Source organism: Mus caroli, unplaced genomic scaffold (assembly GCF_978045245.1).
Source record: "Mus caroli unplaced genomic scaffold, Mus_caroli_1 scaffold_1, whole genome shotgun sequence".
NCBI classification, from domain to species: domain Eukaryota; kingdom Metazoa; phylum Chordata; class Mammalia; order Rodentia; family Muridae; genus Mus; species Mus caroli.
In genome coordinates, this window is record NW_028227256.1 from 116,216,502 (window position 1) to 116,229,515 (window position 13,014).

The 13,014-nt window shown below is 33.5% G+C and overlaps 1 protein-coding gene across 3 annotated transcripts in view; it reads right to left on the minus strand.

The window, feature by feature from the left end:
* The window catches only part of Ptpn4 (protein tyrosine phosphatase non-receptor type 4), a 189,483-nt gene that overhangs the window by 63,189 nt on the left and 113,280 nt on the right, over positions 1 to 13,014 (minus strand). For all 3 annotated transcript variants that reach the window (XM_085840534.1, XM_085840532.1, XM_085840540.1), the window contains exons 11-12: positions 10,295 to 10,358; positions 5,813 to 5,985 (exon numbers count right to left, since the gene is read on the minus strand). In XM_085840534.1, coding sequence (XP_085696660.1) covers positions 5,813 to 5,985; positions 10,295 to 10,358 — 237 coding nt within the window. The remainder of the gene's footprint in view (positions 1 to 5,812; positions 5,986 to 10,294; positions 10,359 to 13,014) is intronic.

Genomic DNA, 13,014 nt, shown 5'->3' on the forward strand with positions numbered 1-13,014 from the left:
AAATTTTATAAGTGACAAGATATTTGTGGTAACAACAACAACAACCACACACACACACACCAATAAAAGCATCAGAGTAAGAAGGACAGACTGGACTGCCTTCCAGTTCCACTCAAACAGATGAAGCTTAATTAGTAGTTCCTCAATTTAATAAACCAAGATGTGACAACAAACACACGTTTCATGATAGGAACTCCTTTCTTGTGGTTCCTTACTAAAATACTCTCTTTAAAGTCAGAGGTGCCCTGAATCAAACAAACTCTATGGTCCTGACCTACCCTAACAGAATAGGTTAGCTGTAACCTAATCATGGGGCTGAATTATTTGGTAATTTCGATAACTTCTTTTTCCCTCCCTGCTATTACAGACATGAAGACTGTCCATCAACTACTTCCATGACACAATACAAGAAATTTCAGGTTTTTGACTATAGGAAAAAAAATGAGGTCAGAAATATTGTGGATGCTCAGCATAGTTTCTTCTTTGAAACTGACTTGCCTAAATGGCACTCTTTATATGCAGTGGAGATTCTGATCCTCCTCCATGCTAAGTCAGTGTATTCAGCTAATTGTCTTAATGAAAGGTTAGTTCTCAGTGAGTTTATAAGGGCAACCTCTTACTGAGTTGAAAATGAACATAAATTTCTAATACAGAAAGTACAACCATTTATAAATATATTTAATGTATATAAAAGTAGGAAAATACATGCTCCTAAAGCCACACAAGCAAATTTCAGACCATATTAAAAGACAAATATAAGTAATTTTGAAATAAATGGCATGACTGATATTTAATAGAAAAATGAGAAACTATATTTTTAAATGTGAAATTTCCTAAAAAATGTATTTCCTCTATGAAGGCCATATATTCAGTTTCATTAATTTGAATGCATTTAATCTCTTGGATATACAGAATAGCAATAAGCATGTATATAAACAGAGATGGTTAAGAAAGCAAAAAACTTTGTCAATATTCCCAGCTCTACTTTCTGGTCAATAATATTTCAATACCTTAAGTATAATAATTGCATCAATATTCCTGGCCACTGCTTACCATGAGGCATGTCCATTAGGGAAAGAACTGTATATAGATTTTGTTATCCTGTCTTTCCTACTTCAGTTGCAAGAGAATTAACATTTTAATAATTAAAGGGAGTTTCCAATACATTCTAAAGCTAAGAACAAGAGCTATAAGCACAGATACTATAAATATATATGGCTTATGTCCAAACACTGATATGCAGTAGACTGTCACAGGCCCTAATTCTGTGCTTTGCTACATTTATTGTGGGGTTATAAGTAATCACACTCCACTTTCTGGATTCCTTTCTACTTAGTTTCTACTAGATTATGTTTTCACAATGGGTAGATGAAAGATCAGAAAAGTGGCAGAAATGCAAAGCAGGTACTGGCAAGTGCTCAGGTAGTGAAAGATAAAATCTTGATGAGGCAGTGCTGCTCTGTCAGGGCCTGGACCAACTGGACTGGCCATGAAAGTGTCTGGGAAGCACAGGAACTCAGGGAATCCAGATTCAAACATGACCCTTACACATTATTCCTCTTGCACACTTGGTTCTTAATAACTGCCCCTCCCCACTTAGTCTCCCATTTTTGTTTTTTGAAGTGCCTATGTAACCAAGTCTCTGGATTAATTTTATTTTACTTAAAATATCAAAAAGAGCTCTGAGTTTCTCACACTCCTGACTGATATATTAATATAGCAGTGAAGCAGATTGAAATACAACTCTATTGATCAAATCGCTGGAATAACAAGCTATCAAGAACAGTTAATGTTCAAAAGGAATTTATATTGCATATTGTCCATAAGACACCATTGTAAATCAGATTAAAATAAAATTCTGGCTGGGCGTGGTGGCACACACCTTTAATCCCAGCACTCGGGAGGCAGAGGCAGGCAGATTTATGAGTTTGAGGCCAGCCTGGTCTACAAAGTGAGTTCCAGGACAGCTAAGGCTACACAGAGAAACCCTGTCTCAAAAAAAACAAAAATAAAAAAATAAAAATCTGTAGCAATTACAATATGAAATTGTGACAATATGAATTTAAACAATGAGAAAGTACCAACTGTTAAGTATACATATATAAAATGTTATGGGAATAATTCAAGTAATTGAGAAAATAATAATTAAAAGAATAATTGAAATGTAAGCCAGTTTTAAATTTGAAATCTCATTAAAAAAGTATAAAAGTTATTCTAAAAGTTCTTTTCTTTAAAATTTTTTTTTTATGTGCACTGTTGTTTTGCCTGCACTGAGGTCTGTGTGAGGGCGTCAGATTCCCTGGGACTGGATTTACAGACAGTTTTGAGCTTCAATGTGGGTGCTGGGAATTTTACTGAGTCCTCTGGAAGAGCAGCCAGTGCCCTTAACCTCTGAGCCATCTCTCCAGCCTACTGAAACTTCTACATATTCACTTAGAAAAGGCTAGACTTATAGGCATAATCTTGTTCTGTGATTACAGTACATTTGTTCAGAGAGGTAGCTGCTGTTCATTGAAAAAAGGAAGAAAAGTTTAGGAAACATCACAAAGTAGATAGGTAAAATATGACACATTGAAAAATTTTGTCCATGGGGACTCAAATACTTCTTCTCATCTACTTCTTCTTTCTAAAAACTTATCATTAAATTTTAAAAAGCTTCTCTCCTCTGGACTCCTTTCTCTAGTCCTCGTCAGTTGCTGAGGATGAGTATGATGGTAGAAGCTTACCCTTCACTATTACCCTTCACTATTATCCTTCATTATTCTCGGGGCTTTGAACCAAGACTTTTTGAGTTATCTTCTCTTCTTGAGTTATTTGAGTTATTTTCTTGTTATTTAATTGGTCTGGTTTCACTATTTTGTAAAAAAAAAACTTGTAAAAATATATTTTCAATTTTATTTTACTGTCTATATTTATGTATATGTACTATGAATATTGTATAGTGCCTTCAGAGGTTAGAAAGTGATGTAGAAAAAAACTTGAAGTTTCAGGATCTAGATGTGCCTCAACAGAAGACTGGATAAAGAAAACGTGGTGCATTTATATAATGGAACACTGCTCAGTTTCTTTAAAAGTAACATCATGAAATTTGCAGGCAAATGGAAGTAGAAAAAAAATTATGCTGTGTGAGGTATCTCAGACTCGAAAGATAAAGATGTATTAACTATGTGGGTGTTAGCTATGAAGTCAATGATAACCAAGCTACAATCCATAGAACGAGAGGGTAGGTATAGAGTAAGGTTCTAGCGCAGTGATTCTCAACCTTCTTAATGTTGCCACCCTTTAATACAGTTCCTCATGTTGTGGTAACCACAACCACAAAAATTATTTTTGGCGCTACTTTATAGTGTAACATAGTAATGTATACATTTGATATGCAGAATGTGTGCTACGCACCCCCTGTGAAAGGTGTCTGACCTACAAGTTAAGAACCACTGGTCTAGAAGGACCAGATAGCTTCCATTAGAAAAGAAAAATAGAACAGATAGTTATCTGATCAACAGACCATTTGTTTGATACACAGGTTATCGTCTATGTGACTCTTGTAAAAGCCAGCCTACCTGCCTTTTTCTTTCTTCCTTCCTTCCTTCCTTTCTTTCTTTCTTATTCCTTCCTTCCTTTCTTTTTTTCCTTCCTTCCTTCCTTTCTTTTCTTTCTTTCTTTCTTTCTTTCTTTCTTTCTTTCTTTCTTTCACTTACTCATTCATTCATTCCTTTCTATTTTAGGTTTTTTGAGATAGGGTTTCTTTGTGTAGCCCTGGATGGCTTTGAACTCACAGAGATCCACCTGCTTCTTCTATGTCAACAGTGCTAGGATTAAAGGTATGTACTACCACACCTGGCTTAAGAGCTTTTTCTTCCATAAACTTTGAGTGTATGGTTATTTCTCACTAAGAAAGCATACTAATTCTATAATATCAGAACCCTGGAACTGGAGTTACAGACAGTTCTGAGTCACCATGTGGATGATGGGAAACAAATCTGGGTCCTCTGCAAAAGCAGCAAGCGCTCTTGAGCACTGAATAACACTCTCTACCTCCTGATTCAGAGACCTTACAATGCTTGAGATTTTTGCATACTGAATAATGTCTACTATGTTGGTTCTAAACTTATTTGAACCAAAACTTGGCTGCGTAATATTTTCAGTCACTTCCTACCCATCTCATTTTAGAACTGAGCTACTTAAGTCTGAAGAAAAATTTTACTTGGCATATACATTGTTTTAAAATAATCCAATGTGATGAGATTCTAACAAGACTGATCAAAAGACAAAACATACAAGCATGAATGAAAGAAGCAGCTAGACAGTGGTGGTGCACATATTTAATCTTAGCACTCGGGAAGCAGAAGAAGGCCCATTAGATCACCTGTAACTTTTTCTGTATAAGTCTTACTAGATTCCACTTTAAAACTATCTTTTATGTGTCATTTTAGAATTTATAGATAGGACTAATTAAGGTTTCTATAAATAATTATTTCCCAAAAGTTGTTGCCATGGGGAGTATTGAAAAAAAATCAATAAATGGCAAAAGGCACGGCTGAATAGGTAAAATAATTTCTCATATTCTATAGCACAGAAGATCAACTGTGATTAACACTTGTAAATTTCAAATTACGTAGTATAGAGAGTTAAGAACATTCTCAACACAAGGACATGATGCACATCTGAAGCTATGGATATATCTGGTGATTACATATTGCAATATATGTTAAGGCCACACCATACCTAATTATGTATCAGTAAAAAAACTTAAAGAGAACAACTCAAACAAATTTAGGGGGACTAGAGAGATAGCTCAGCAATTTAGAATACTGCCTGCTCTTCTCAAGGAAGCATATTTGATTCCCAGCACCCATACTAGCACTTCTAACTATCTATACTTCCAAACACAGGGTATCTCTCCCAGCATCATGAACATGATGCACACACATGATGCACAGATATACACACAGGCAAAAAACAAAAAACAAAAACAAACAAACAAACAAACAGAAAAAAATATACATAAAATAAAGGAAAAATTTAAGGGTTAACTTTAGTTAAAGTTACTTTTCAAAATTTATGCTGTATTATAGACAAAATGAAGGGAATACAAGAAAACGTCAGGATCTGTGATTATTACTCAACAAATTCAACTTTTTGTCTATTTGCATAACAGTTATTTTGAACTCAGGTGAGATAGCTCTACAAAATGTTAAACTGTGAATTTTTTAAACAAAATATTTTATGCTATGTAAAATATATCTTGGCTTTTATAAAAGAAATGAATATATCTTATAGAAATGTTTTCATGCAAATAATAAATGCATTAGGAATTATAAAATCTGTTGGGATTATAACTGTGCAAATATAGCAAATTACTTACAAAATAATTTACTACATTGAAACCTAAGGCATGGGTTATCAAATCTAGTGTGCATCACAAGACATCATAGACTTACTGATACAGACACACAGACAAGAATGCCATGGGGATTTTGACTCTGTAGGTTTCGAGACTAACCATGATTGTACTGCTTTGTATCTGTATCTTTAGTTGGTTCCTCTTATCTCTGTGTGCATTTGTCTCTCATACCATATCCAGGCCCAGTGCTTGTGAGGGCAAGAAAAGAATGATGGATTTCCCAGGACCTGGAGTTACACACAGCTCTAAGATGCTATGTGGGTGCTAGGAATTAAACTTGTATCCTTCTAGAAGAAAAGCCAGTTCTCTTAACCTGTGAGACATCTCTCTAAACCTAGACCTCTAATCTAAAGGTAAGGAAAACAAAACAAAACAAATCAAAACAAATAATATAGAACTAGTACTTACCAGTACCGGAATTTGGAACCCAATGTAAAATAATGTGCAAAAAAGTTCTTTTGAGGTGGAAGTGGTCTATCCAGGCGGAAGAATGTATGATGTTCTACACACGCTTTCCACAAAGTTTTACATGCTCTATAATTCACCATATTAAATCCCAGTAATGTTTCTCTAGATTCATGCTGTATTAAATGACAAAATTCAGAGAAAACAGAAAAATGTCAGGATATAATACTTTTGACAGATAAGTTATACCAGCCTTGCAAATGCTAATCTCTTTAATGACTTTATTAACAAAGGCTAAGTGAAATAAATAAAAAGATTTATAAAATGTGAACTTCTGTAATTATACAACATTTATATACTTGTATTCTCTATCATATTAGAAGTAACTTTAAATTTTTTACTATTTTCAAGTAAATATTAACAAGTTTTATTAGCTATAATTCTGCTTCAATATATAGTCCTGGACCACAAACTAAATTTGTGTAGATCCACAATTTGTAATTCTTCCTTGATTAAAAGAAAGAATATTCAACACCCCAAGCATTATTATAAAAATCACATTAGAAATGGACTAGCATTAGAATAGACTGATACTATAGTTTTTCTTTTGGCATGAACCACATTATACCAAAGCACCTATCTCCTGAGTATCTCATATATATACACATACATATATACATACATATATACACATATATATATATTTATGTGTGTGTGCACATAATATGTATATATTATATATGTAATGTGTAATATATACACAATAGTTTACATACTTTACTGTGTATAGATACTTGATATTTCCCAAGTTAAAGATAGAAGAGCGGGCTGGTGAGATGGCTCAGTGGGTAAGAGCACCCGACTGCTCTTCCAAAGGTCCAGAGTTCAAATCCCAGCAACCACATGGTGGCTCACAACCATCCGTAACGAGATCTGGCGCCCTCTTCTGGAGTGTCTGAAGACAGCTACAGTGTACTTACATATAATAAATAAATCTTTAAAAAAAAAAAGATAGAAGAGCAATGTTGTGTATGCACATTCTTAGTTTTAATGTACATAGGTACACATTTCTGTTGCTAGATAATTATCTATATAGCTAAAGTAGTTAATACTTCCTGTCAACGATAGTGTGTGTTCCATACACTCACCATCTTCAGTGATTTTCTGGTTTCAATTTGTGTCCATTTGTGTATTGAGACAGCATTTTATATTGTACTTTAGGCTGGCCTGGAACTCTCTATAATGTTCAGGCTGGACTTGAACTTATAGCGGTTCCCGCACGGACAATCTTTTGGGTGGTGAATTATAAGCATGTGCCACCTCATCTGTTTGTATTTTTTCTTATTTCAGTGTTTTGCATTTTGGTTATAACATGTACCTCTTCTTGATGACTTAAATAAGGTTCAACATCTCTACATGTTAATGGCAAACTGGATATTGATTTTATTTTTTCAAAGCATGACCTTCTTCTGCAGCCCAGGCTAGACTTGAATTTGTAGCAATTTCCCTACCTTAGACTTTCAAATGCAGGGATTAGAGACTTAGGCCACCATGTGTACCTTATTTTAGCTTCTGAAGCTGGCCCTCACACAATGTAGCCAAGGTTGATTTTGAACTCATAACCTTCTTGCCTCAGCCTTGGAAATATCTGGCTACCATGAAGATACTGTCATTTCTGCAGTGGTATTCAAGATATTGGATAGCATATATATGGAAGGACTTGGGGTAGCATATTACTGCATATACAGCCAGTGCTACATCACTCTTAATGGTATCTTTTGATGAACATTTACCAGTTTGAAACAATCTGAAATAATGAATGATTATATTTAAGAGCTTCTTCTATGTTTTATTCAAGAAATATTTTCATCATGAAAATATTTTCCATAATTAAAACAAGATAAAATGTTCAGATATAAGAATGTAGATTCAAATTAAGAAGTAAAATGATGGGGGGGTGGGTATGGGGGACTTTTGGGATAGCATTGAAAATGTAAACGAGGAAAATACCTAATAAAAAAATAAATTTAAAAAAAAAGAAAATATCCTATTTAACACAATACCATGTACAATCATTATACACAATGACAATTTAAATATATACAAAAGTAAAAAAAAAAGTAAAATGATTAAAGCATAGCTTGTTGTTTACTAGGAAGTGAAATAGTATCATTAACATTTTTATATGCAGTAACAGTTGACATATTGTCTGATATACAGTAAATATTATATAAGATGACAGAACACCTTACAAGAGACTATAATACAGTAAGTTTTTTCAGTGTGTGTACACTGTCTAATATGTGTGGCCTCCCTATTAAACCATTGCTTCAAACACTCTGCATGCACTTTTGTCACTGTAATTGTATTTGAAATGCAATGACATTCTTTCTAATTTGTGAACAATGGACTTAAAGTGTCCTAAGAGGTTAAGTATAGCAAGTGAAAATTTGGATCTGCTGCTGTTGTTTTGTCATAAAGTCTTGCTATGTAGCTCTACCTGGTCTAAAACTTTAGTGTAGACCAGGGTTAACCTCAAGCAAGCAGCTAGTCCCCTGTCTCTGCCTTCTGAGCACAAGGATTTCAAGTGTGAACCACTGTACCTGCCTATAACTTTGGATAGTTAAAAACAAGTGTTTTATAGAGAAAACATTGGGAATTGACCTTCTGCAAAATCTATCTGTATGTGGTCTTTAGTCACTTGCAAGTTGACTTTTGATGCTGTTAGTATTTATAGGTAAACATGGTGTTAACTGGCATAATCTCTCAAAGAACAATTATAAGAAGTATACTAAAAATGGTTCATGTTACCAAGCACATACACTGTTTTCAACAAATATTACATTTCATAACTCTTGTTATTACTATACAGACAACACATTCATCACAATCAGGTATATTAATAGTGTTTTCTTCTACAACACTCTCTATAGTTACTCTAAGTAAATTATCTATTCAATAGGGTTTTTTTTCAATAGGGTTTTTTTTAAAGATTTATTTATTTTATTTATATGAATACACTGTCACTATCTTCAGACACACCAGAAGAGGGCATTAGATCCCATTACAAATGGCTGTGAGCCACTATGTCGTTACTAGGAATTGAACTCAGGACCTCTAGAAGTGATCTTAATCACTGAGACAGCTCTCCAGCTACTATTCTCTAGTTTCTGGATAACAAGATTTATTATATATCCTTCTCTGAATATTTACTAAAATTTACTGTACACACACACACAACTACAAAGGCACATACATGCATAAGAATTTTTAGTACCAGTATTGGTCAAAATATTCCCCACTGAGAAATAGTAAAACTGTCCCTTAACAGAAAACTAAAATGCTAGTTTATAGCATATATACTTAGTAGAATATCACATTAATAACAAACAACACAATTATCACTGAAGTCAGTACAATATGAATTTCATATTGTTAAAGAAAAAAGCCAAGTACAAAAGCACATGCTATATGGCTTCACTTTTTAAAGTTCCAGCATCTACCTATTTCACTGCATTACAAGTGGAAATAATGCTGCCTATCTGTTGGGAAGGTCAGCTACTAGAAGTACACATTAGATCCATTAGCAATAGGACTCTGTCATGCTCTACATATTAATATGAGTTCATTTCAATAAAAATTCTATTTGGAAAAATCTCCCATATTAGGAAAACATAAATGATAAACCATAGTTACAAAATGGGAAAATATCCTCTAGCAGGCAGATACTGCAGCTGACTCAAATATATTCTGAAGATTTTAAAGAAATTCTATACACATAAGTCTTGAAATGTACCAATTTGCAAAGATTTATAAAAATTTGATGTAAAGCAAAGACCAAGGTTAGTTTGCTTGCAGTCTGTAAATATGTATATGATTTGTGTGAGGATCTTGCCCTAAACCATTATTTCTACAGGCTTGGGATTAAAGGCTTATGTCACCATACCAGGCAAAGCTAGTTTAATTTGATCAAGTAGTAAGATAATTTACAGGAGGAAGTTGATATAAGATGTAAGTCCATGAACTAGAAACTATATATTCAGCACTTCCAGAATGAAATAAGCTTTCTATGAAAGTATTATAGATTTAGTATAGAGAAAAAACTTACAAGTATTTACTGCATTTTTGTTCACAGTGACACAAAGATTTAAATGTTTTTTAAATCAGTGTGTGCTCATCTACTTGTACATGCACGTGCACATGTGCTAGGAAGCTAGAAGATAATCTCAGGTGTTATTTCCCAGAGATGTTTCCCCCTTTTTTGGAGACAAAGTCTCTCATTGGCCTGGGAGTTGAATGGATCAGCCTATGTCTGCCTCCTCATTGTCAGAATTATAAATGCAGCTTTTCTACTTGGGATCTAGGCATGAAACTCAAATCCTTGCACTTCTAGAAGCACTATACAAATTGAGCCATGTCCCCCACCTATGGCTAGGCAATCTTAAAATATTTCATTTTTACCAATAATTATTAATCAATACTCACCAACTCTTTTCTAAGTTGAATAAAAAACTGTTTGCATTTAAAAGAAATTTTTACAATCTTCAACCTGCATAAAAGAGAATTGGAGTATTCAAAATACTGCTAAAAAAGAAAATATACAAAAATTGGGATAATTATACCTATTTTTATATATATTATGGGTTTTGAAAGTTTCATACATTTATGAAATGAATAGTAACCAATCTATTCACCAGTAACCCCAACTCGCTTTGAAGTCACCATCCTTTTTCCCTCCTAACTTCATGACACTTTTTTAATTTTTGTTTTTATTATTGATAACACCAAATCTGATTTGTGCTCCGATGTGCACACAGGTGGGTGGCCATGATCTTAAATTTAATGTGTATTAATATCTTCATATTTTATCATATAATCTTTAATATATACAATATGTAAAACACATGGTGGTTCCTATAAAACTAAAGAAAATCTAGGTACACAACTGAGAAAAATGTTATTAAACTATATCTACTATGAATTATGTATTTCCCAATTTTTTATTTTTAGAAATATTCACTAAAGAATAACATCTCAAAAAAGCATAAACAACATTTAAGTATTTTTATACGACAAAGCATGAAGGGAAAAATATAAAATTTCAGAGTTTTGTAAAACATTTTAATCTTAAAACTGTAAATACTTTTGTCTGACCCTTATATATTACCTTTTAAAAAACATGTATTTGTTTGTTTGTTCTAGACAGAGACTTACTACATAGCCTTGGCTTTCCTATAGACCAGTCTTGCCTGGCTCTGCCTCTTGGGTGGCCACCACACTAGCCTACACATATGCAATTTATATAACACTAATTTTTCAATGTTCCATTATATGATCCATGACTCAAGCTGGTTTGGTTCCTTGTAATAATGATATAAAGAACAATTCTGAGACTTTAGGGCCCATGACACTTAAAGGCCATGAGATCAAAGAGACTGAATCTTAGTAAAATTTGATTTGGAACCCAATTTTCTAACCTTTCTAATATTTTCACAGTAATTCTACATTTTGATTTTTGTGACTCACACTCATATCAATTACAAAGCTGTGAGTACTTTCAGAGAATAACTTCTCAAATTTCAATCACTTCAGAAAACAAATATACCAGTCCAAGTCAGGCAGAACCATTTGAAATAGAGGAAATGTAAGCTTAGGTTTTAGGTCTGAACTTTATTTGTATTGCTAGGAATTAAACCTAGAACTTATGTTAGTCAAATGCTCTAACACTGAGCCAAATTTTATTGTACGGTTACATCTTGTGGTCTCACTACATAGAGATAAAACAACATGGATATTATTTTCTCATATGACGAAAGGTATTTCTTTTAGAAAGTGAAAATAAGAGTGGGGTAAAGCACAACCTATATCTGTGGAAAGTAAATCATTTGAAAACCTTTCAATACATACATATATTTTTAAATGTATGCATCACCCACCATTAAAAAAAATCACACAAGCAACGTAAACAATGCAAAGTGTTATTCAATTTTAAATTAATAAAGCAGAAAACCTAATCTAACTTCTAGTCATCTTCACTTTACAAATTCCAGAAAAACATCAATGAACACAATTTTCAACACCAACTGGATAGGATCTCTAGCAAAAGTCTACTTGTATGATTTGTGTTCCTTACAAATGTATTCTATCAAAAGATGATTAATGCTCATTTTGTATAATGAGATAGCTATAATGCTGTTTTGTGTCCATGCCCTTGGTTAATCTTTTATAATGAATTAAACCAGCAGATCTCTTTATGTTTCATATATATCTCTTGTGAATAGTATACACACAAATTTTCAGCTCCATCTTGTGTATTTCTAAGAGGACAGATGAAAGACCAACAAGTGCATGGAAATATGTTCAACAATATTTGCCATAAAAAGATACAAAGTAAAATTAAGATGGAATATCATTTCAGACTGGCCAAGATGTTTTAAGCCAAAAGACAAACAAAAAATGGTGGGGGAAATGTAGTAAAATTAACTCACCACAGATCCCCAATAGGGAGGGAAGGTAATAGCACAACATGAGGGAAAAGTTTAGCAAACTCAGAAGTTCCACTTTTTTGTCTATGCCCACTACCAACACATCGATAAACATGCAGTGTTCCATTGGCTTGTTTGTTGAGACAGGGTTTTTTGGCTATCCTGGAAGTCACTCTGTAGACCAGGCTGGCCTTGTACTCACAGAGGTCTGCCTACCTCTGCTTCCCAAGTGCTAGGATTAAAGGCACTTACTTACCTGAGCACTAGAGTCTTAAAAGCCAAAAAACAAACAAACAAACAAACAAACAACTAATTGAGTTGCGAAACAAAATGGTATGTAACTAAGAGATAAGCAATAAAAAAAAATGATATATGCTCTTTACATGAATGTTGAAACATGCTAACCGAGTCACCCAAACACAGAGTACCTCATTTTAGAGTATCTAAAATAGACAAATGATTAGGGATGGTGGTAAGAGGCAAGACAAGAGATAAAAAGTGGTTCCCAACAATCTTTTGTAGGTAAGGAAAATGGCTCAAAATTAGACTGGGTAATGATGTGTTCCATAACCATACTCCAAACATTGATTATATTAACAGTGAATTTCATAAAGCATATCAACTATACAACAAACTTTTAAGACCCACTTTAATAATCTGCCTCTTTAAATTTTAAGGATGGTTGCTGTTTTTTCTGAAGAACTTAGTTTAGCATTCTTC